Below are 24501 nucleotides of genomic sequence, written 5' to 3' on the forward strand. Positions count from 1 at the left end.
GGTTTAATAAATGAAACATCTACCTACCTCCCTACTGCTGCTGAGTGGAGGGGCTCCGGCATTAAGCAAGATTTGGAGGGAGGAGAGAGAAAGGGACACAGGGCAGGAGGTAAGGAGAGAGAGGAAGGGAGAGAGAGAGAGAGAGGGGGACAGAGGTAAGGCGATAAGGAGAGAGAGGGAGGAAGAGAAAAGGGGACAGATGGAAGGAGGTAAGGAGAGAGAGAGGGAGGGAGAGAGAGAGAGGGGGACAGAGGTAAGGAGGTAAGGAGAGAGAGGGAGAGAGAAGGGGACAGAGGGAAGGAGGTAAGGAGAGAGAGGGAGGGAGAGAGAAGGGGACAGACGGAAGGAGGTAAGGAGAGAGAGGGAGGGAGAGAAAAGGGGACAGAGGGAAGGAAGTAAGGAGAGAGACGGAGGGAGAGAGAAGTCAAGGGAATTTGTCATTGATGAGCTACTTAATGACCTCGCTGAAGACTTCCTACAAAAGTGGACGGGTGCACTGAGTTTACACACATGCAATCTTATAAACAAATTAATGTGCACACATACCTTCATTATAACCACTGTCACATGCACACATACGTGCACGCATGCGCACACACACACACACTACACCACCCTCCCCTCCTGATGAAGGAGAATCCTCTTAGAACAGTACAGGTAGATGAAGGAGAATCCTCTTAGAACAGTACAGGTAGATGAAGGAGAACCCTCTTAGAACAGTACAGGTAGATGAAGGAGAACCCTCTTAGAACAGTACAGGTAGATGAAGGAGAATCCTCTTAGAACAGTACAGGTAGATGAAGGAGAACCCTCTTAGAACAGTATAGGTAGATGAAGGAGAATCCTCTTAGAACAGTACAGGTAGATGAAGGAGAATCCTCTTAGAACAGTACAGGTAGATGAAGGAGAATCCTCTTAGAACAGTACAGGTAGATGAAGGAGAACCCTCTTAGAACAGTACAGGTAGATAAAGGAGAACCCTCTTAGAACAGTACAGGTAGATGAAGGAGAACCCTCTTAGAACAGTACAGGTAGATGAAGGAGAACCCTCTTAGAACAGTACAGGTAGATGAAGGAGAATCCTCTTAGAACAGTACAGGTGGATGAAGGAGAATCCTCTTAGAACAGTATAGGTACTGTAGATGAAGGAGAATCCTCTTAGAACAGTACAGGTACTGTAGATGAAGGAGAATCCTCTTGGAACAGTACAGGTACTGTAGATGAAGTAGAATCCTCTTAGAACAGTATAGGTAATGTAGATGAAGGAGAATCCTTTTAGAACAGTATAGGTAGATGAAGGAGAATCCTCTTAGAACAGTACAGGTAGATGAAGGAGAATCCTCTTAGAACAGTATAGGTAGATGAAGGAGAATCCTCTTAGAACAGTATAGGTAGATGAAGGAGAATCCTCTTAGAACAGTATAGGTAGATGAAGGAGAATCCTCTTAGAACAGTACAGCTACTGTAGATGAAGGAGAATCCTCTTAGAACAGTACAGGCAGATGAAGGAGAACCCTCTTAGAACAGTACAGGTAGATGAAGGAGAACCCTCTTAGAACAGTACAGGTAGATGAAGGAGAATCCTCTTAGAACAGTACAGGTAGATGAAGGAGAACCCTCTTAGAACAGTACAGGTAGATGAAGGAGAATCATCTTAGAACAGTACAGGTAGATGAAGGAGAACCCTCTTAGAACAGTACAGGTAGATGAAGGAGAACCCTCTTAGAACAGTACAGGTAGATGAAGGAGAATCCTTTTAGAACAGTACAGCTCCTGTAAATGAAGGAGAATCCTCTTAGAACAGTACAGGTAGATGAAGGAGAACCCTCTTAGAACAGTACAGGTAGATGAAGGAGAACCCTCTTAGAACAGTATAGGTACTGTAGATGAAGGAGAATCCTCTTAGAACAGTACAGGTAGATGAAGGAGAACCCTCTTAGAACAGTACAGGTGGATGAAGGAGAATCCTCTTAGAACAGTACAGGTAGATGAAGGAGAATCCTCTTAGAACAGTACAGGTAGATGAAGGAGAACCCTCTTAGAACAGTACAGGTAGATGAAGGAGAATCCTCTTAGAACAGTACAGGTACTGTAGATGAAGGAGAATCCTCTTAGAACAGTATAGGTACTGTAGATGAAGGAGGATCCTCTTAGAACAGTACAGGTAGATGAAGGAGAACCCTCTTAGAACAGTACAGGTAGATGAAGGAGAACCCTCTTAGAACAGTACAGGTAGATGAAGGAGAATCCTCTTAGAACAGTACAGGTGGATGAAGGAGAATCCTCTTAGAACAGTACAGGTGGATGAAGGAGAATCCTCTTAGAACAGTATAGGTACTGTAGATGAAGGAGAATCCTCTTAGAACAGTATAGGTACTGTAGATGAAGGAGAATCCTCTTAGAACAGTACAGGTGGATGAAGGAGAATCCTCTTAGAACAGTACAGGTAGATGAAGGAGAACCCTCTTAGAACAGTATAGGTAGATGAAGGAGAACCCTCTTAGAACAGTACAGGTAGATGAAGGAGAACCCTCTTAGAACAGTACAGGTAGATGAAGGAGAATCCTCTTAGAACAGTACAGGTAGATGAAGGAGAACCCTCTTAGAACAGTACAGGTAGATGAAGGAGAACCCTCTTAGAACAGTACAGGTAGATGAAGGAGAACCCTCTTAGAACAGTACAGGTAGATGAAGGAGAATCCTCTTAGAACAGTACAGGTAGATGAAGGAGAACCCTCTTAGAACAGTACAGGTAGATGAAGGAGAACCCTCTTAGAACAGTATAGGTTGATGAAGGAGAACCCTCTTAGAACAGTACAGGTAGATGAAGGAGAACCCTCTTAGAACAGTACAGGTTGATGAAGGAGAATCCTCTTAGAACAGTACAGGTGGATGAAGGAGAATCCTCTTAGAACAGTACAGGTAGATGAAGGAGAACCCTCTTAGAACAGTACAGGTTGATGAAGGAGAATCCTCTTAGAACAGTACAGGTGGATGAAGGAGAATCCTCTTAGAACAGTACAGGTACTGTAGATGAAGGAGAATCCTCTTAGAACAGTACAGGTACTGTAGATGAAGGAGAATCCTCTTAGAACAGTACAGGTAGATGAAGGAGAACCCTTTTAGAACAGTACAGGTAGATGAAGGAGAACCCTTTTAGAACAGTACAGGTAGATGAAGGAGAATCCTCTTAGAACAGTACAGGTAGATGAAGGAGAATCCTCTTAGAACAGTACAGGTAGATGAAGGAAAACCCTCTTAGAACAGTACAGGTAGATGAAGGAGAACCCTCTTAGAACAGTACAGGTAGATGAAGGAGAACCCTCTTAGAACAGTACAGGTAGATGAAGGAGAACCCTCTTAGAACAGTACAGGTAGATGAAGGAGTACCCTCTTAGAACAGTACAGGTAGATGAAGGAGAATCCTCTTAGAACAGTACAGGTAGATGAAGGAGAACCCTCTTAGAACAGTACAGGTAGATGAAGGAGAACCCTCTTAGAACAGTACAGGTAGATGAAGGAGAACCCTCTTAGAACAGTACAGGTAGATGAAGGAGTACCCTCTTAGAACAGTACAGGTAGATGAAGGAGTACCCTCTTAGAACAGTACAGGTAGATGAAGGAGTACCCTCTTAGAACAGTACAGGTAGATGAAGGAGTACCCTCTTAGAACAGTACAGGTAGATGAAGGAGTACCCTCTTAGAACAGTACAGGTAGATGAAGGAGAATCCTCTTAGAACAGTACAGGTAGATGAAGGAGTACCCTCTTAGAACAGTACAGGTAGATGAAGGAGAACCCTCTTAGAACAGTACAGGTAGATGAAGGAGAATCCTCTTAGAACAGTACAGGTAGATGAAGGAGTACCCTCTTAGAACAGTACAGGTAGATGAAGGAGAACCCTCTTAGAACAGTACAGGTAGATGAAGGAGAATCCTCTTAGAACAGTACAGGTAGATGAAGGAGAATCCTCTTAGAACAGTACAGGTAGATGAAGGAGTACCCTCTTAGAACAGTACAGGTAGATGAAGGAGTAATACCCAAATGGATTTACTGGTAATGAGGGTCCTGTTGTCTCTCCTTTTCCACCCCACCGCTCCGCTGGGCAGAGGTCTCTCTCTGTCTGTCTGCCTCTCTCTATTCAATTCAATTCAACGGGCTTTATTGGCATGGGAAACAAATGTCTAGTTCCAAAAGAATAAAGTTCCAAAAGAATAAAGACATTTCAAATCTCATATTATGTCTATATAAAGTTTTGTAGCGATGTGCAAAAGGTTAAAGTACAGAAGGGAAAATAAATGAATATGGGTTGTATTTACAGTGGTGTTTGTTCTTCACTGGTTTCCTTTTTCTTGTGGCAACAGGTCACAAATCTTGCTGCTGTGATTGCACACTGTGGTATTTCACAAAATCGAAATGGGAGTTTATCAAAATTGGATTTGTTTATGAATTCTTTGTGGGTCTGTGTAATCTGAGGTTAATATGTGTCTCTAATATGGTCATACATTTGGCAGGAGATTAGGAAGTGCAGCTCAGTTTTCGCCTCATTTTGTGGGCAGTGTGCACATAGCCTGTCTTCTCTTGAGAGCCAGGTCTGCCTCTCTCTCTAGCTATGGATGCTAAGGCTAATCTAAGCTAGCATTGCTAACTGTCATGCATTGAGATTACAGTCAGGTTTAGCATTGTTTTGGTAGTTTAGCGTGTGAATGTTTCGATGCTGACATCCTATACACCTCTCTTGGAGGTGTCATTTTGTATCATCTTGTGAGCACCTTGATATATTGTTGGAGAGAACTTGTCTGGAGCGATAGGCTAGCTGCAATTCCAATTATCCCATCTTGTAATAGCTTTGCTCAGCAGGATAAGAACAGTGTGAAAACACATTGTTTGTCTCCCACACGTGGTCTATCACAGAATGTATCAGATCACATATTTGCGTGTGTGTGTGTGTGTGTGTGTGCGTAAATACTCACGTGTGTGCGTGCATTCTTGTGTGTCTATGTGTGTGTCTGCCTGTGTGTGTGTGTGTATTTGAGGGGGCTGCTGCAATCTCCCTGGTGCAGCATGATTCTGTCAGCACATCTCTTACACACACACGCGTTCACACACAAGTAACCACACACACAGATATCACTTGGTTTAGATCTCTTTCACACATGTAGATCGTGAGAGGCTAGCAGGGAGATATGGAGATGCTGTGAAATAGTCTCTCTCTCTCTCTCTCTCTCTCTCTCTCTCTGCATGCTGGGAGTGTTTGGTGCATGCTGGGAATTGTTTGAGCAAGGGAGTGCGTGTGTTGTGTAGAGTTAGATATTCAGAACTTTCTTTAGGTTTTCTCTTTCTTGGTGGCATTCTTTGTTTTCTTCTGTGCATGATTAAGGTTATTATTTTTATTTGTTTGTTGTGGTAGAATTAAGTATTTTGTTTTCGTATCGAAATTACCCTGTTTTTGGCGGGGATGGCAGCCCGAATGGGGATGCCGTCCCTGTCACTTCGGCACGGCTTTAGGTGTGTTACTGAAGCTACTGTCACGGTGGAGGAGTTTCTGGTCGCCGTAGGAGAGAAGGTAGGATATGAGAATGTTGCTTATGCGTCACGGATGAATAAAGCGGTGGTGGTTTTTCTTAAAGAAGAGTGTCTTGTTAATCGTATGGTTGAGCAAGGCGTACTTCTTAAAGGAATGTTTATTCAAGTTACGCCGCTTTTTTCTCCGTCAACAAGGGTAACGATTTCAAATGTACCGCCGTTTATTCCAAATGAGCTATTGGAGCGCGAGTTATTGCGCTTTGGGAAGTTTGCAAGTTCCATTAAGGTTGTCCCGTTGGGTTGCAAACACCCGGCGTTGAAACAGGTTATGTCTTTTCGGCGACAGGTGTTTATGTTTTTGGACTCACCGGAGCAGACTTTGGAGTTAGCGTTTAAAGTCAAGTATGACAATAAATTATATATGGCTTATGCTAGTACGGGTAGTCAACGGTGTTTTGAGTGTGGGGATGTTGGTCATAAGCGACATGCTTGCCCGAAAAGGGAGAAGGCAGAGGGAGGGGCGCAGGTGGTCCTCGTAACGCCTGGGCCCACTAATGTAGGGAGAGGTGGGCCGACAGCGGTAGAGCAGCCACAAGCACCTGCTGCTGAGGAACAAGTTATCCATGTTGAGGACAAGGAGTTGCAACTTGTGTTAGAGGGAAATGTTATGCAGCAGAAACATTTTGTTGTAGAAAGCAAGGATAGATCTGAAGAGCCAGTTCCTCAGACTGGTGATGAGGTGCCCAGTACGAGTGCTGGGGTACAGGAGGGGGTTCATATGGAGCTAGTCTCCCAGGTAGTGGAGGAGATGCCCACTATGAGTAACGGGGTACAGGAGGGGATTCATGTGGAGCTAGACTCCCAGGTAGTGGAGGAGATGCCCACTACTAGTAATAGGGTACAGGTGGGGCTAGTCTCCCAGGTAGTGGAGGAGATGCCCACTACTAGTAATAGGGTTCAGGTGGGGCTAGTCTCCCAGGTAGTGGAGGAGATGCCCACTACTAGTAATAGGGTTCAGGTGGGGCTAGTCTCTCAGGTAGTGGAGGAGATGCCCACTACGACTAATAGGGTTCAGGTGGGGCTAGTCTCCCAGGTAGTGGAGGAGATGCCCACTACTAGTAATAGGGTTCAGGTGGGGCTAGTCTCCCAGGTAGTGGAGGAGATGCCCACTATTAGTAATGGGGTTCAGGTAGAGCTAGTCTCCCAGGTAGTGGAGGAGATGCCCACTACTAGTAATAGGGTTCAGGTAGAGCTAGTCTCCCAGGTAGTAGAGGAGATGCCCACTACTAGTAATAGGGTTCAGGTGGGGATAGTCTCCCAGGTAGTGGAGGAGATGCCTGGTACGAGTGATGGGCTGCAAGTGGGGAGTGATGAAAGGGATGTGTTAGAAGTGAGTCAGGGGTCTGTGGCCTCAGTTGAGGAGGAGCAGGATATGGATATCTCTATTGGTATGATAGCAGCTGGTGACGACTCAATTTATGATCTAGAGGAGGTAAATAGGTTTTTGGATCAGACTTTTGGGAAATCTGTCAAATTGGCAGAATATTTTGATGTTGATAAGTTTGTGAGGTCAGCTGTGATGTTACAGAAGACGGTGGGGTTAGACCAGTTAAGTGAGAAGAAGCGGTTTCGCTTGAGGAAATTTGTTACTGCTGTTACAGCAGCAAAAGGTGCTGGGAAACGTGGTCAGGGTAAGAGAAAATTTAAACAATGATGTTGATCATGCTTCATAGGGTGTCTTCTTCTTTCTCTTTGGTTTCTCTGTGGTTTCTTCTGCTTTTCCTTTCTCTTTTCTATATGGAGGTACTAAGGGTAGGTTCTCTCAATATTAATGGTGGAAGGGACAGGAATAAGAGGGCTTGGGTATTAGAAGTAATAAAACAGAAAAGGCTTAATGTAGTTTTTCTACAGGAGACATAGTGATGAGGAAAATAAGGTTGACTGGGGTATGTGGTGGGAGGGGCAGCATATACTCAGTCATGGTACTAATTTCAGTGCTGGGGTGGCAATCTTGTTTTCTTCAGGCTTAGGGGTGACTGTGGTATCTACAACAGAGATTGTCAAGGGACGGGTTTTATTGGTCAAGGCGGAGGTTATGGGGTTTTTGTTTGTTTTTTTGAATGTTTATGCTCCTAATGAGGGTACAGAGCGTATTGCTGTATTTGATCAAATAAAGGAAACTTTAAGACAGTGTGACCAAGAGGGTTGTATGGTTTTAGGGGGGGACTGGAACTGTACAGTGGATTTTACTGTTGATCGCACCGCTGAAGAACCTCACCTGCGGTCAGCCACTTGCCTGTCTGGTCTACTAACTGAGTTTGAGCTTTCTGATGTGTGGAGAGTCAGGAATGCAAAAGTTAGGCAGTACACATGGCTAAAAATCAATGAAGGTCGTGTCAGTGCTGCAAGGTTAGACAGGTTGTATATATCTGATCACTACTGTAGTAGGGTTGGAAGATGTGACATTACTCCTGTGGGTTTCTCTGATCACCATTTTGTTACTGTTGATATTCATTTGTCCTGTCCACGAAGGTCATCACCTTACTGGTATTTTAATGTTAAATTGTTACATGATGTCATGTTTTGTGAAAGGTTTTTGTTGTTTTGGGAAAAATGGAGGGTTACAAAAGGACATTTTGAGTCCTTGAGACAATGGTGGGAGGTTGGGAAGGCCCAAATACGATTATTTTGTCAACAGTATACTGCTCTGTCTCGAATTGAAGTCAAAGAGACTATCAAGGCCCTTGAACAGGACATCAAATTTATTGAATTGAAGCTGCTCACTCAGAATGACCCTGGATTAGTCATGAATTTACAGGACAAGAGACATGAACTGAGATTGTTTCTGCATGAAAGAGTGAAGGGTGCCTTGATTAGGTCTCGTTTCGCTTCCCTCAAGGATATGGATGCTCCTAGCGCTTTCTTTTTTAACCTAGGACAGTCGACACTGCAACGTAAACAGATGGTCTGCCTTCGTCTCCCTGATGGGAAGGTGACCACAGATGACAGTGAAATGCGTCAACATGCAGTGGATTTCTACTCTGCCCTCTATAAGGCGGAGGATTGTGACTCTCTGTGTACTGAACAGTTGCTACACGGTCTTCCTCAATTGGGACCTGAGCAGAGAGTCGCATTGGACTCTGACATTACACTGCAAGAGCTGTCCACAGCAGTTATGCAGCTCTCAACAGGCCGAGCCCCTGGCATTGATGGTTTACCATCTGAGTTTTATAAGCACTTTTGGGGGTCTATTGGGGAGGATTTTTATGAAGTGGTGTGTGAATCTTTTAATGAGGGTTCTCTTCCTGTATCCTGTCAACGTGCGGTGCTTTCATTATTGCCAAAAAAGGGGGATTTGGCTCTCATAAAAAATTGGAGACCTGTTGCGTTGCTGTGCGCAGAATATAAAATTGTTTCTAAATGTCTCTCAAACAGGTTGAAAGAGTATTTGGGATTGTTGGTCCACAAGGACCAGTCTTACTGTGTACCTGATCGCTCTATTGTTGACAATTTGTTTCTGATAAGAGATGTTTTAGACATTTGTAAACTGTCTGATGTAAATGTGGGTTTACTTTCGTTGGATCAGGAGAAGGCTTTTGACCGTGTGGACCACCAGTACTTGTTTAAAACAATGAAAGCCTTTGGGTTTGGTGATGTTTTTTTGTCGTGGATGAATTTACTGTATGCTGGGGCCTCGTGTATGGTGAAGGTGGGGGGTGGTTTGAGCTGCCCAATCCCTGTCCAAAGGGGCATCAGGCAGGGATGCCCAATTTCAGGGCAGTTATACAGTCTGGCGATTGAACCAATGCTTTGTTTTTTAAGAGCGAGGCTTACTGGTTTCTCTGTGCCAGGTGTAATGAAGGGTCCCACGATAGCACTGTCTGCGTATGCAGATGACGTGACCGTTTTTATTACAGGGGCTGAGGATGTTAAAGTTCTCTCAAATGCTCTAAAGGTGTATGAGGGGGCCTCCTCAGCTAGAGTCAATTGGGGAAAGAGTGAAGCGCTGTGGGCAGGTCAGCTTCAGATAGGGTCTGCTCCACGGTTACCAGGGGGGCTTCAGTGGGGCAGAGATGGGATGAAGACTTTGGGGTTTTTTCTAGGCTCTGATGTCTTTCAGAAAAAGAACTGGGAGGGTGTAGTGGAGAAAGTGTGTGCCAGACTGTCAAGATGGAAATGGGTGCTGCCTCAGCTGTCTTATAGGGGAAGGGTACTGGTAGCTAATAATCTTGCTGCCTCTACCCTGTGGCACAGACTAATGATTTTACAGCCACCAAAGGGTCTGATTCAAGAGCTTCAGAGGACCCTTGTCAATTTCTTCTGGTCTGGACAACACTGGATTAAAGCTGCAGCCCTGTACCTGCCACTACACGAGGGTGGGCAAGGCTTGGTGGATATTTCCTCTAGGATCATGGCTTTCCGGCTTCATGCAGCCCAGAGGCTGTTGTACAGAGACGGTTCTAGCTGGGTCGACACAGCCTATATATTGATGAGGAGAGTTGGCTGTTTGGGCTTAGATAAGCACCTTTTCCTCTTAAAACTGGAGGGGGGTGATTTGCCTGGCCTGACTCCATTTTATGAGTCTGTTATGCAGGCTTGGAGAGTTTTTGTGAAGTCTCGTAAGGCCAGCACGCCACCAGGGATGTGGCTTTTTGAAGAGCCTCTTTTTCACAACACTGCCATCCAGTCCCGTGTTCTGGGTTCAGCTAGCCTACGTTCATGCCTGTTAGGCGTGGGGTGTACTAAACTGGGTCATCTGATGCGGAACAGGAATAGATCGTTGGAGGAGCTGGGAGAAAGAGCGGGGATCCGATCATCTCGCCTACTGAGGAAGGTCGTCGATGAAGTCTGTGACTCCCTGCCAGTGCTTCATCTGCAGTATGTGACTGACATTTCCAATTGTGATCGGTGGAATGGAGGGTCTGGATTATGTGTTCCCTGCACTGATTGTTAGTGCTGCAGCGGGGGCATTCGTGGAGGACATGGGGATGCTGCTTTCCTTCGATACCCCGGAGCTGGGGGAGTTCAAGGAGGTGGGAAAGAAGGCCATGTACAGAGTATGTGTAAAGGTGTCCCATGCATCTTCCCTGGAAGGGGTCAAATCGACGAGGTGGGCGGATGTGCTTGGTCCAGGTACAGTAGCTAAATAATGAATTAGAAACACAACCTCACATGTGGTGTGTGTGTGTTTGGTTTTACAATCCTTGCGGGGACCAGAAGTAAGACAAGGACAATTTGGACAAGTGGGGACATTTTAGGTTTAGGGTTAGGATTACAATTAGGCCTTAGATTTAGGGTTTGGGTTAGGGCTTATGTCTAGGGTTAGGAGTTAGGGTTATGGGTTTGCAGTTAGGGTTTGCGGTTAGGGTTAGGTTAAAGGTTAGGTTTAGCCTTAGGGGTTAAGGAAAATAGGAATCAATTGTTTGATCCCCACACGGATAGTAAAACAGGAGATCATAACTACTCTCCTCTCTGTCTGTCTATGAATAACAGGAGGGTTGTGGAGATCATAACTACTCTCCTCTCTGTCTGTCTATGAATAACAGGAGGGTGGAGATCATAACTACTCTCCTCTCTGTCTGTCTATGAATAACAGGAGGGTGGGAGATCATAACTACTCTCCTCTCTGTCTGTCTATGAATAACAGGAGGGTGGAGATCATAACTACTCTCCTCTCTGTCTGTCTATGAATAACAGGAGGGTTGTGGAGATCATAACTACTCTCCTCTCTGTCTGTCTATGAATAACAGGAGGGTTGTGGAGATCATAACTACTCTCCTCTCTGTCTGTCTATGAATAACAGGAGGGTTGTGGAGATCATAACTACTCTCCTCTCTGTCTGTCTATGAATAACAGGAGGGTTGTGGAGATCATAACTACTCTCCTCTCTGTCTGTCTATGAATAACAGGAGGGTTGTGGAGATCATAACTACTCTCCTCTCTGTCTGTCTATGAATAACAGGAGGGTTGTGGAGATCATAACTACTCTCCTCTCTGTCTGTCTATGAATAACAGGAGGGTGGAGATCATAACTACTCTCCTCTCTGTCTGTCTATGAATAACAGGAGGGTGGAGATCATAACTACTCTCCTCTCTGTCTGTCTATGAATAACAGGAGGGTGGAGATCATAACTACTCTCCTCTCTGTCTGTCTATGAATAACAGGAGGGTGGAGATCATAACTACTCTCATTTCTGTCTGTCTATGAATAACAGGAGGGTTGTGGAGATCATAACTACTCTCCTCTCTGTCTGTCTATGAATAACAGGAGGGTGGAGATCATAACTACTCTCCTCTCTGTCTGTCTATGAATAACAGGAGGGTGGAGATCATAACTACTCTCCTCTCTGTCTGTCTATGAATAACAGGAGGGTGGAGATCATAACTACTCTCATTTCTGTCTGTCTATGAATAACAGGAGGGTTGTGGAGATCATAACTACTCTCCTCTCTGTCTGTCTATGAATAACAGGAGGGTTGTGGAGATCATAACTACTCTCCTCTCTGTCTGTCTATGAATAACAGGAGGGTTGTGGAGATCATAACTACTCTCCTCTCTGTCTGTCTATGAATAACAGGAGGGTTGTGGAGATCATAACTACTCTCCTCTCTGTCTATGAATAACAGGAGGGTGGAGATCATAACTACTCTCATTTCTCCCTCCCAGCACCACACATTTATATGCCCAGGTTATATTTGATCATATTAGATGCCCCCACCTCCCTCCTTCCCCTTCTCCTTGCCCCCTCTCCTTGCCCCCTCTCCTTGCCCCCTTTATCAGAAATATATGGAGGACAGTGGTTCAACGACCCAATGTACTCGTTCTATCTCACCCTGATATGAAACACATTCAGGGTATTTATCACCATTCTGATACAGCTAGAGAATTTCACTCAGGGTTGCGTTATAGTCTTTATATGGATAAATGCTGTATGCAGGGAGAGAGGCACAGTGTAAGTGTGCGTTCAAATGGCACCCTAGAGATGGGTTCTCCCTAGTCTGTTAGGAGAGGAGAGATGGGTTCTCCCTAGTCTGTTAGGAGAGGAGAGATGGGTTCTCCCTAGTCTGTTAGGAGAGGAGAGATGGGTTCTCCCTAGTCTGTCTGGAGAGGAGAGATGGGTTCTCCCTAGTCTGTCTGGAGAGGAGAGATGGGTTCTCCCTAGTCTGTCTGGAGAGGAGAGATGGGTTCTCCCTAGTCTGTCTGGAGAGGAGAGATGGGTTCTCCCTAGTCTGTCTGGAGAGGAGAGATGGGTTCTCCCTAGTCTGTCTGGAGAGGAGAGATGGGTTCTCCCTAGTCTGTCTGGAGAGGAGAGATGGGTTCTCCCTAGTCTGTCTGGAGGAAATGACTGCTCTTCCACCCTGCACTCTCTCCTCTCCTCCACAATAGAAAATATCCATTTAAAAATATGGTAAAAAGCGTCCCGTTTTAAGCCACTTTGATCTCACCCGAGGGTAAAATCTGAGATAATGTTCTCTGATACGTTTTACTACGTTATGAATAGCATCAACCTTTACACTTACTAAATGTCAGGGCAGTTACCCTGTGAGTGTTAGCATGGGCGAGCTACTTCCATTTTCCTCAAAAACCTTTCCCAGGTAATTGCATAGTTTCTCATCTGCAAGAGTATTTTGGTGGATTTTTTTTAGGCAGAAATGTTGGATGCATCCACAGAAAAATGTTAACTTCCAGCAAAGCTGTAAATGTCCTACACTGATGTATGGAATATGTCACCAAAGCATGATTTAACTTTTCTAGATGTTGAGATGCTCCACCGCGCAGGAAAGAGTCATTTCCTTTTTTGGAATGGGAAGGGGGGTTAGTATAGTTTATACACACACACACACACACACACACACACACACACACACAAAAATATACATCCCCTTGTGTACGCACATACACGTACACACACGAACACACACACACACACACACCTGTACACACACCAATACACACAAACGCACAAAGATATACCTGCCTGTGCGTACGCACATACACGGACACACACACACCAATATCAGGAAGAGCAGTGCCTTCTCTATAAACCCATAGTGATGGGACATGATGTCCCTGTGATGATCTTCTCTCTCTCTCTGCCCCTTCCCCCCTCCCTGCTGTCACCCACGACCAATTTGAGTGACAGCGGTCATCCTCCAATGACGGCTCATTAATCAAACGCAGTTGACACTGGGAGCGCTCGATGCTGTTACCATGGAGACAAGGAGGCACTACCCTCTGCACAGTGTGGACCTCTCCCATCTGTTTCAGCCCTGCCCCAGAGCACTGGCACTCAATACCAATGCCTGTCAGTGCCAGTCAATGCCAGTCAGCGTTGGCATGGTTATAAATCATAGTGATTAACTATAAACCAGAGATGTGTCCAATATGTATTGACTGAAGAGGAGTGAAAGGTGTCTGTGTGTGACCTGATATTGTGTCCTGGTGGAATGTGGAATTGATCAAGATGAATCATTAAATAACCCAACACCCATACCTTCACTCATACTCCCCTCCTTCTCTCTTTCTCACTTCCTCTCCTTCACTCCTACCTTGTTTCTCTGTCTGAAGCCAGGCTATAACTGTATGTATCTCTCTCTCTCTGTGTAGATGACGAGGGTACCAGTGGAAGCCTGTGGCCAGTACTCCACCTGCAGCGAGTGTCTGGGCTCAGGAGACCCTCACTGTGGCTGGTGTGTCCTGCACAACATGTAAGTGCAATACAAAGCATTTTATATCAGTTTGAAGTTTTCTGAACTGTTTTCTACAATACTGCTGTCGAGTGGTATTGATCAAATGTGACTCATGAACAGACAGGTGGTCTGTGTTTGGCTGGGTGGGTTGAGTAGGGATGAGACGCCTGGGCCATGCCCAATGCACTTAGGGGCCTTACCGCCACTCCCAGACTCAGATAGGGTTCCTGGGGATAGGCATGCTGCCAGCCCCCCTCAGATCCATTACCAACCAAAACCCCTGGCCTCATTTACCTTCCAGAAACCAGACTCCTCTGGGAGTACAAAGACCATGATTACTGCCAGGGCACTGATGGACACAGGGAGACAGGACAGGGAGACATGACAGGGAGACAGGACAGGGAGACATGACAGGGAGACATGACAGGGAGACAGGACAGGGAGACAGGACAGGGAGACAGGGAGACAGGGAGGGAGATAGGACAGGGAGACATGACAGGGAGACAGGACAGGGAGACATGACAGGGAGACAGGACAGGGAGACAGGACAGGGAGACAGGACAGGGAGACATGAGAGGGAGGGAGACAGGACAGGGAGACAGGAAAGGGAGACAGGACAGGGAGAGAGGGAGGGAGACAGGACAGGGAGACAGGAAAGGGAGACAGGACAGGGAGAGAGGGAGGGAGACAGGACAGGTTGAGAGGGAGGGAGACAGGACAGGGAGAGAGGGATGGAGAAAACCCAGAAGAACTTAGGGTGGACGTGGGTATAGTGATAGCCCACACATAGTCTCTCTCTAACTCTCTCATTCTCTCTCTCTACCTCTCTCTCTCTCTCCCTCTCTAACTCACTCTATTCATCTCTCTCTCTCTCTCGCTCTCTCTCTCTCTCTTTCTCTCACTCGATGACTCACTCACGTTCTCTATCTATCTCTCTGTCTCTCACCCTCTCTCACATACACAGTGTCGCTGCCAATCCCCCATACCACCCCCCCCCCCCCCCCTCCACTGTATTGGAGTCAGATATAGTGCTGGCTAGAGGCCCTAGGGGCCAGGTATATTTCCCACTCCACTTTAAATTGAAAATTGGATTCTTGTGCTCTTGCTGATCGCCCTGGGGTGGTGTGTGTGTGTGTGTGTGTGTGTGTGTGTGTCTCCACTCCCCTCCTCTGTGTATCGGTGGAGCACATCTCAGGCAGGTGTGCCTAGCACCTCCAGCCCTACACAGCCCTGCTGGCACACAGAGGACCATGGAAGGGCAGAGAAGCTGCAGCTAGTGTGACAGAGAAAACACAGTGGAACTAAAGCATTACACCATAAAGCACAGGGATGGGAGCAACAGATTGGAAGAGAGACAGAGAGATATACACTGAACAAAAATATAAACGCAACATGCAAAGTGTTGTTCCCATACGCACAAAAAGCATATTTGTTTACATTCCTGCTAGTGATCATTTCTCCTCTGCCAAGATAATCCATCCACCTGGCAGGTGTGGCATATCAAGAAGCTGATTAACAGCATGATCATCACACAGGTGCACCTTGTGCTGGGGACAATAAAAGGCCACTCTAAAATGTGCAGTTTTGTCACACAACAAAATGCCACAGCGTGCAATTGGCATGCTGATTGCAGGAATGTCCACCAGAACTGTTACCAGATTATTAATGTTAATTTCTCTACCATAAACCACCTCCAACATCATTTTAGAGAATCTGGCAGTACATCCAACCGGCCTCAAAACAGCAGACCACGTGTATGGCGTCATGTCGGCAAGTAGTTTTCTGATGTTGTGAACAGAGTGCCCCATGGTGGCGGTGGGGTTATGGTATAGGCAGGTATGGTTTGGGATCCTGATGCCCATTTCTTTTAAGGTATCTGTGACCAACAGATGCATATCTGTATTCCCAGTCATGTGAAATCCATAGATTAGGGCCTAATGAATTTATTTCAATTGATTGATTTCCTCATATGAACTGTAACTCAGTAAAATCTTTGAAATTGTTGCATATTGCGTTTATATTTTTGTTCAGTATATATACACAGCGCCTTCAGAAAGTACTCACACCCCTTGACTTTTTCCACATTTTGTTGTGTTAGAGCCTGAATTTAAAATTGATTAAATTGAGATTTTTTTAGATCACTGGCCTACACACAATACCCCATCAAATTGATGGAAAGTGGTGTTGGGGGAAAAACATACATCATTATACAATTCATGTACACAAACAACAAGTGTGCAGTTAAAATTGGCAAAAAAAAACACATTTCTTTCCACAGGGCCATGCAACTTAAGCCCCACCCTCTTCAACATAACTATATATATATCAACGAATTGGCGAGGGCACTAGAACAGTCTGCAGCACCCGGCCTCACCCTACTAGACTCTGAAGTCAAATGTCTACTATTTGCAGATGATCGGGTGCTTCTGTACAGATTCTGTCAGACCTGGGCCCTGACAGTAAATCTCAGTAAGACAACAATAATGGTGGTACAAAATCGTCCAGTTGCCAGGACCACAAATACAAATTCCATCTAGACACCGTTGCCCTAGAACACACAAAAAACTATACATACCTCGGTCTAAACATCAGCACCACAGGTAACACCAAATAATGCATGCAGAGCAGAATTAGCCCGATACCCACTAATTATCAAAATCCAGAAAAGAGCCGTTAAATTCTACAATCACCTAAAAGGAAGCGATTCCCAACCTTCCATAACAAAGCCATCACCTACAGAGAAATGAACCTGGAAAAGAGCCCCCTAAGCAAGCTGGTCCTGGGTCTCTGTCCACAAACACAAACAGACCCCACAGAGTCCCAGGACAGCAACACAATTAGACCCAACCAAATCATAAGAAAACAAAAAGATAATTACTTGACACATTGGAAAGAATTTACAAAAAAACTAGAATGTTATTTGGCCCTAAACAGAGAGTACACAGTGGCAGAATACCTGACCCAAACTTAAGTAAATCTTTGACTATGTACAGATTCAGTAAGCATAGCCTTGCTATTGAGAAAGGTCACCGTAGGCAGACCTGGCTCTCAAGAGAAGACAGGCTATGTGCTGACTCTCCACAAAATGAGGTGGAAACTGAGCTGCACTTCCTAACCTCCTGGCAAATGTATGCCCATATTAGAGACACGTATTTCCCTCAGATTACACAGACCCAGAAAGAAATCGAAAACAATCCAATTTTGATAAACTCCCATATCTATTGGGTGAAATACCACAGTGTGCAATCACAGCAGCAAGATTTCTGACCTGTTGTCACAAGAAAAAGGCAACCAGTGAAGAACAAACACAATTGTAAATGCAACCCATATTTCTGTTTATTTATTTTCCCTTTTGTACTTTAACTATTTTCACATCCTTACAAAACTTTATTAAGACATAATATACATAATATACTTCTGGCGCCGACAGAGATGGCCGCCTCGCTTCGCGTTCCTAGGAAACTATGCAGTATTTTGTTTTTTTTATGTATTATTTCTTACATTATTACCCCAGGAAATCTTAAGTTTAATTACATAAAGCCGGGAGGAACTATTGGATATAAGAGCAACGTCAACTCACCAACATTACGACCAGGAATACGACTTTCCCGAAGCGGATCCTCTGTTTGGTCCACCACCCAGGACAATGGATCGGATCCCAGCCGGCGACCCAAAACAACGGTGTCACAGAAGGGGCAGATGGAGCGGTGTTCTGGTCAGGCTCTGTAGACGGGCACATCGGGCACCGCTCCCGAGTATACTACTCGCCAATGTCAAGTCTCTTGACAAGGTAGACGAAATCCAAGCAAGGGTTGCCTTTCAGAGAGACATCAGAGATTGTAACATTCTTTGTTTCACGGTGTAACGGCCGTCTGGAAGAGGGAACCAAGGTGCAGCAGAGGATGTGTTCATCATTAGAATTTTAATTCAAAAAACAAGAGAACACTACAAAATGAACAAAAACGACAGCAAACAGTCCTGTTAGGAAAATACTCAAAACAGAAACAATTACCCACAAAACCCAAAGGAAAAACATGCTCCTTATGTGTGACTCCCAATCAGCAACAACGAGCTTCAGCTGTGCCTGATTGGGAGCCACACACACGGCCCAAAACAAAGAAATACCAAAACATAGAAAAAGGAACATAGAACGCCCACCCAATGTAACACCCTGGCCTAACCAAAATAAAGAACAAAAAACCCCTCTCTATGGCCAGGGCGTTACAGTACCCCCCCCCCCCAAAGGTGCGGACTCCGGCCGCAAAACCTGACTCTGAAGGGGAGGGTCCGGGTGGGCCTTCTTACGGCGGCGGCTCAGGTGCGGGACGTAGCCTCTGCTCCACCCTTGGCGTCGCCCTCTTAGGTGGCGCACCTGGCCGCGCCAAAGGTCTGGTGGGCGACACTGACTGCGCCCGGCTGGCGGGCGGCGATGGCTGCGCCCGGCTGGCGGGCGACCCTGGTTGCGCCCGGCTGGCGGCCGGCGATGGTTGCGCCCGGCTGGCGGGCGACCCTGGCTGCGCCCGGCTGGCGGGCGGCGATGGTTGCGCCCGGCTGGCGGGCGACCCTGGCTGCGCCCGGCTGGCGGGCGTCCCTGCTGCGCCCGGCTGACGGGCGTCCCTGGCGGCTCCGGCGGCACTGACCCAGGATTCACCAGGCTGGGGAGACATGATGGAGGCCTGGCCCTGGGCACAGGCACAGGACTCACCAGGCTGGCGGGCGTCCCTGGCCACTCTGGCAGTTCAGGGCATTCTGGCCACTCTTGCAGTTCAGGGCAGTCTGGCCACTCTGGCAGTTCAGGGCAATCTGGCCACTCTGGCAGTTCAGCGCAGTCTGGCCACTCCGGCAGTTCAGCGCAGTCTGGCCACTCCGGCAGTTCAGTGCAGTCTGACCTCTCTGGCGACTGTTGACTGGCGGGCAGCTCTGACGACTGTTGACTGGCGGGCAGCTCTGACGACTGTTGACTGGCGGGCAGCTCTGACGACTGTTGACTGGCGGGCAGCTCTGACGACTGTTGACTGGCGGGCAGCTCTGGCGACTGTTGATTGGCGGGCAGCTCTGACTGCTCTGGACAGGTGAGACCCACTGGAGGCCTAGTCCTGGGAGGTGGCACAGGACGGACCAGGATGGGGAGACCCACTGGAGGCCTAGTCCTGGGAGGTGGCACAGGATGGACCAGGATGGGGAGACCCACTGGAGGCCTAGTCCTGGGAGGTGGCACAGGATGGACCAGGATGGGGAGACCCACTGGAGGCCTGGTCCTGGGAGGTGGCACAGGACGGACCAGGATGGGGAGACCCACTGGAGGCCTGGTCCTGGGAGGTGGCACAGGATGGACCAGGATGGGGAGACCCACTGGAGGCCTGGTCCGAGGAGGAGGCACAGGATAAACCGGGCTGTGGGGAGCACTGGAGTTCTGGTACGGACACTCTTTACCCACACTCCAGGCTGAATGCCCACTTTGGCCCGGCACGGGCGGAGAGCAGGCATTGGGCGAACTGGACCCTCCCAGCGCTCTGGAGACACAGTGCGCAACGCCGGCGCAGGATAACCTGGACCGAGGAGGCGCACTGGAGACCAGACGCGCTGAGCTGGCACCATCCGCCCTGGCTCGATGCCTGCACTCGCATGGCACTTGCGGGGGGCTGGTATGTAGCGCACCGGGCTTTGAACGCGCACTGGGGACACCGTGCGCTCCACAGCATAACACGGTGTCTTACCAGTACCACGCTGCTTCCGGTAAGCACGGGGAGTTGGCTTAGGTCTACCACCTGACTCCGCCAATCTCCCCGTGTGCCCCCCCCCAAAAAAAATTGTGGGGCTGCCTCCCGTGTCCGTTGCGCTCCCTCTCCTCATACCAGCGCCTCTCAGCTCTCGCCGCCTCGATCTCCCACTGTGGGCGGCGATAATCCCCAGCTTGAGTCCATGGTCCTTTCCCGTCCAGGATTTCCTCCCAAGTCCATGACTCCAGATAGCTTTTCTCCTGGTGCCTCTCCTTGTGCTGCTCCTTCCTCTGCTGCTTGGTCCGTTGTTGGTGGGTAATTCTGTAACGGCTGTCCTGAAGAGGGAACCAAGGTGCAGCAGAGGATGTGTTCATCATTAGAATTTTAATTCAAAAAACAAGAGAACACTACAAAATGAACAAAAACGACAGCAAACAGTCCTGTTAGGAAAATACTCAAAACAGAAACAATTACCCACAAAACCCAAAGGAAAAACATGCTCCTTATGTGTGACTCCCAATCAGCAACAACGAGCTTCAGCTGTGCCTGATTGGGAGCCACACACACGGCCCAAAACAAAGAAATACCAAAACATAGAAAAAGGAACATAGAACGCCCACCCAATGTAACACCCTGGCCTAACCAAAATAAAGAACAAAAAACCCCTCTCTATGGCCAGGGCGTTACACACGGAAACATGGCTCACTCGGGATACATTATCAGAGTCGGTACAGCCACCTAGTTTCTTCATGCATTGCGCCGACAGAAACAAACATCTCCCTGGTAAGAAGAAGGGCGGGGGTGTATGCCTTATGATTAACGAGATGTGGTGTGATCATAGCAACATACAGGAACTCAAGTCATTTTGTTCACCTGACCTAGAATTCCTTACAATCAAATGCCGACCGCATTATCTACCAAGAGAATTCTCTTCGATTATAATCACAGTCGTGTATATCCCCCCCAAGTAGACACATCGACGGCCCTGAAAGAACTTCATTGGACTCTACTCTAAGTAAACTAGAAACCACATATCCTGAGGCTGCATTTATTGTAGCTGTGGATTTAAAAAGGCTAATCTGAAAACAAGGCTCCCTAAATTTTATCAGCATATCGAATGCGCGACCCAGGCTGGCAAAACCCTGGATCATTGTTATTCTAACTTCCTCGACGCATACAAAGTCCTCCCCCACCCTCCTTTCGGAAAATCTGACCACGACTCCATTTTGTTGCTCCCAGCCTATAGACAGAAACTAAAACAGGAAACGCCCCTGCTCAGGTATGTTCAACGCTGGTCCGACCAATCGGATTCCACTCTTCAAGATTGCTTCGATTACATGGACTGGGATATGTTCCGCATAGCGTCGGACAACAACATTGATGTACACGCTGATTCGGTGAGCGAGTTTATTAGCAAGTGCATCGGTGATGTTGTACCCACAGCGACTATTAAAACCTTCCCCAACCAGAAACCGTGGATTGATGGCTGCATTCGCGTAAAACTGATAGCGCGAACCACAGCTTTTAATCAGGGCAAAGCTGTAACGCTTGGGCGTAGTGGGTGCAGAGTCAGGAGCAGGAAGCAGAGAATGAAGGGTAGTGTTATTTATTAAACACACAACGGCAAAACACAAGCCGCCCCAACAGCGAACTAGAGCGCACACAAAAACCAAAGTGCCCAAACACATGGGACAGAACAGGTAGGCGCAAAATACGCACTCGCACCTCAAAATACAATGAGCGTGCATTCACAAGCTATACAACAATCAAATAATCCCGCACACAGAGCAGGCGGGCCTCCTGGCTAAAATAGCCCGGCTAATCAGCCCAAACCAAAAACAGGTGCACACAATAAACGGAAAGGGGGAAAGGGAATTAGTGGCAGCTAGTAGGCCGGCGACGACGACCGCCGAGCGCCACCCGAACAGGAGGGGGGAGCTACCTACGGTAGGAGTCATGACAAAAGCGACCGGAAACATGACCGAATACAAACAGAGTAGCTATTCCCTCCACAAGGCAATCAAACAAGCTAAGCGTCAGTATAGAGACAAAGTAGAGTCGCAATTCAACAGCTCAGACAGGAGAGGTATATGGCAGGGTCTACAGTCAATCAAGGACTACAAAAAGAAAACCAGCCCCGTTACAGACCATGATGTCTTTGCTCCCAGACAAACTAAACAACTTCTTTGCTCGCTTTGAGGACAATACAATGCCACCGACACGGCCCGCTACCAAAACCTGAGGACTCTCCTTCACTGCAGCCAACGTGACTAAAACATTTAAGCGTGTTAACCCTCGCAAGGCTGCCGGCCCAGGCGGTATCCCTAGCCTCGTCCTCAGAGCATGCGCAGACCAGCTGGCTGGTGTGTTTTTACAGACATACTCAATCAATTCTTATCCCAGTCTGCTGTTCCCACATGCTTCAAGAGGGCCACCATTGTTTCTGTTCCCAAGAAAGCTAAGGTAACTGAGCTAAATGACTACCGCCCCGTAGCACTCACTTCCGTCATCATGAAGTGCTTTGAGAGACTAGTCAAGGACAATATCACCTCCACCCTACCTGACACCCTAGACCCACTCCAATTTGCTTACCGCCCCACTAGGTCCACAGAAGACGCAATCGCAATCACCCATCTGGACAAGAGGAATACCTATGTAAGAATGCTGTTCATTAACTACAGCTCACCATTTAACACCATAGTACCCTCCAAACCCTGGATCTCGACCCCACCCTGTGCAACTGGGTCCTGGACTTCCTGACGTGCCACCCCCAGGTGGTGAGGGTAGGAAACAACATCTCCACCCCACTGATCCTCAACACTGGGGCCCCACAAGGGTGTGTTCTCAGCCCTCTCCTGTACTCCCTGTTCACCCATGACTGCGTGACCATGCACGCCTCCAACTCAATCATCAAGTTTGCAGACGACACTACAGTGGTAGGCTTGATTACCAACAACGACGAGACGGCCTACAGGGAGGAGGTGAGGGCCCTCGGAGGGTGGTGTCAGGAAAATAACCTCACACACAATGTCAACAAAACAAAGGAGATGATCGTGGACTTCAGGCAACAGCAGAGGGAGCATCCCCCTAAAAACATTGACGGGACAGTAGTGGAGAAGGTGGAACGTTTTATTTTCCAGGGCGTATACATCACAGACAAACTGAAATTGTCCACCCACATAGACAGCGTGGTGAAGAAGGCGCAGCAGCGCCTCTTCAACCTCAGGAGGCTGAAGAAATGTGGCTTGTCACCAAAAACACTCACAAACTTTTACAGATGCACAACCGAGAGCATCCTGTCGGGCTTTATCACCGCCTGGTACGGCAACTGCTCCGCCCATAACCGTAAGGCTCTCCAGAGGGTAGTGAGGTCTGCACAACGCATCACCGGGGGCAAACTACCGGCCCTCCATGACACCTACACCACCCGATGTCACAGGAAGGCCAAAAAGATCATCAAGGACAACAACCACCCGAGCCACTGCCTGTTCACCCCGCTATCATCCAGAAGGCGAGGTCAGTACAGCTGCATCAAAGCTGGGACCAAGACACTGAAAAACAGCTTCTATCTCAAGGCCATCAGACTGTTAAACAGCCATCACTAACATTGAGTGGCTGCTGCCAACATACTGACTCATCTCTAGCCACTTTAATAATTAAAAATTGGATGTAATAAATGTATCGCTAGTCACTTTAAACTATGCCACTTTATATCATGTTTACATACACTACTCATCTCATATGTATATACTGTACTCTATACCATCTACTGCATCTTGCCTATGCCGTTGGGCCATCACTCATCCATATATATTTGTATGTACATATTCTTATTCATTCCTTTACACTTGTGTGTGTATAAGGTAGTTGTTGTGGAATTGGTAGATTACTTGTTAGATATTACTGCATGGTCGGAACTAGAAGCACAAGCATTTCGCTACACTCTCATTAACATCTGCTAACCATGTGTATGTGACAAATAAGATTTGATTTGCTATGACATCTGAAATGTCTTTATTCTTTTGGAACTTGTTCACTGTAAATTTCTATTGTTTATTTAACTTTTGTTTATTATCTATTTCACTTGCTTTGGCAATGTTAACATATGTTTCCCATGCCAATAAAGCCCCTTGAATTGAAATTGAATTGCCAAAATCAGAGAACACTGCTAGTAAGTGAGGAAAGAGTGACGCAGAGAGAGCTAGTGACAGAGGGAAAGAAAGGAGGGGCTGGTAAAGTGGTGTGTAGTGTGTGTGTGTGTGTGTGTGTGTGTGTGTGTGTGTGTGTGTGTGTGTGTGTGTGTGTGTGTGTGTGTGTGTGTGTGTGTGTGTGTGTGTGTGCGTGTGTGTGTCTGGTTGACGTCTCAGGGGTGGAGAGTGCATTAGCAGACAGAGGACACAGCCTTGGTGTGTCTGTGTTGCTCCACCACTGGAGGTCAAAGGCAAAGTCACGAAGTGAGACCTTGTTTGTGTCATCTCTTCCCCTCTCCTTCAGTGTCTCACCATAGATTCTATTAATCTCTTCCCCTCTCCTTCAGTATCTCACCATAGATTCTATTAATCTCTT

General features: G+C 47.1%; 1 protein-coding gene across 3 annotated transcripts in view; it reads left to right on the plus strand.

Annotated features, from left to right (window-relative positions):
* LOC106576477 (plexin-A4) overlaps positions 1-24501 on the plus strand; it is a 653820-nt gene that overhangs the window by 409700 nt on the left and 219619 nt on the right. For all 3 annotated transcript variants that reach the window (XM_082964056.1, XM_082964054.1, XM_082964055.1), the window contains exon 5: positions 14133-14233. In XM_082964056.1, the coding sequence (XP_082820182.1) occupies positions 14133-14233 (101 nt within the window). The remainder of the gene's footprint in view (positions 1-14132; positions 14234-24501) is intronic.

Source organism: Salmo salar, chromosome 17 (assembly GCF_965601325.2).
Source record: "Salmo salar chromosome 17, fSalSal1, whole genome shotgun sequence".
Classification (NCBI taxonomy): domain Eukaryota; kingdom Metazoa; phylum Chordata; class Actinopteri; order Salmoniformes; family Salmonidae; genus Salmo; species Salmo salar.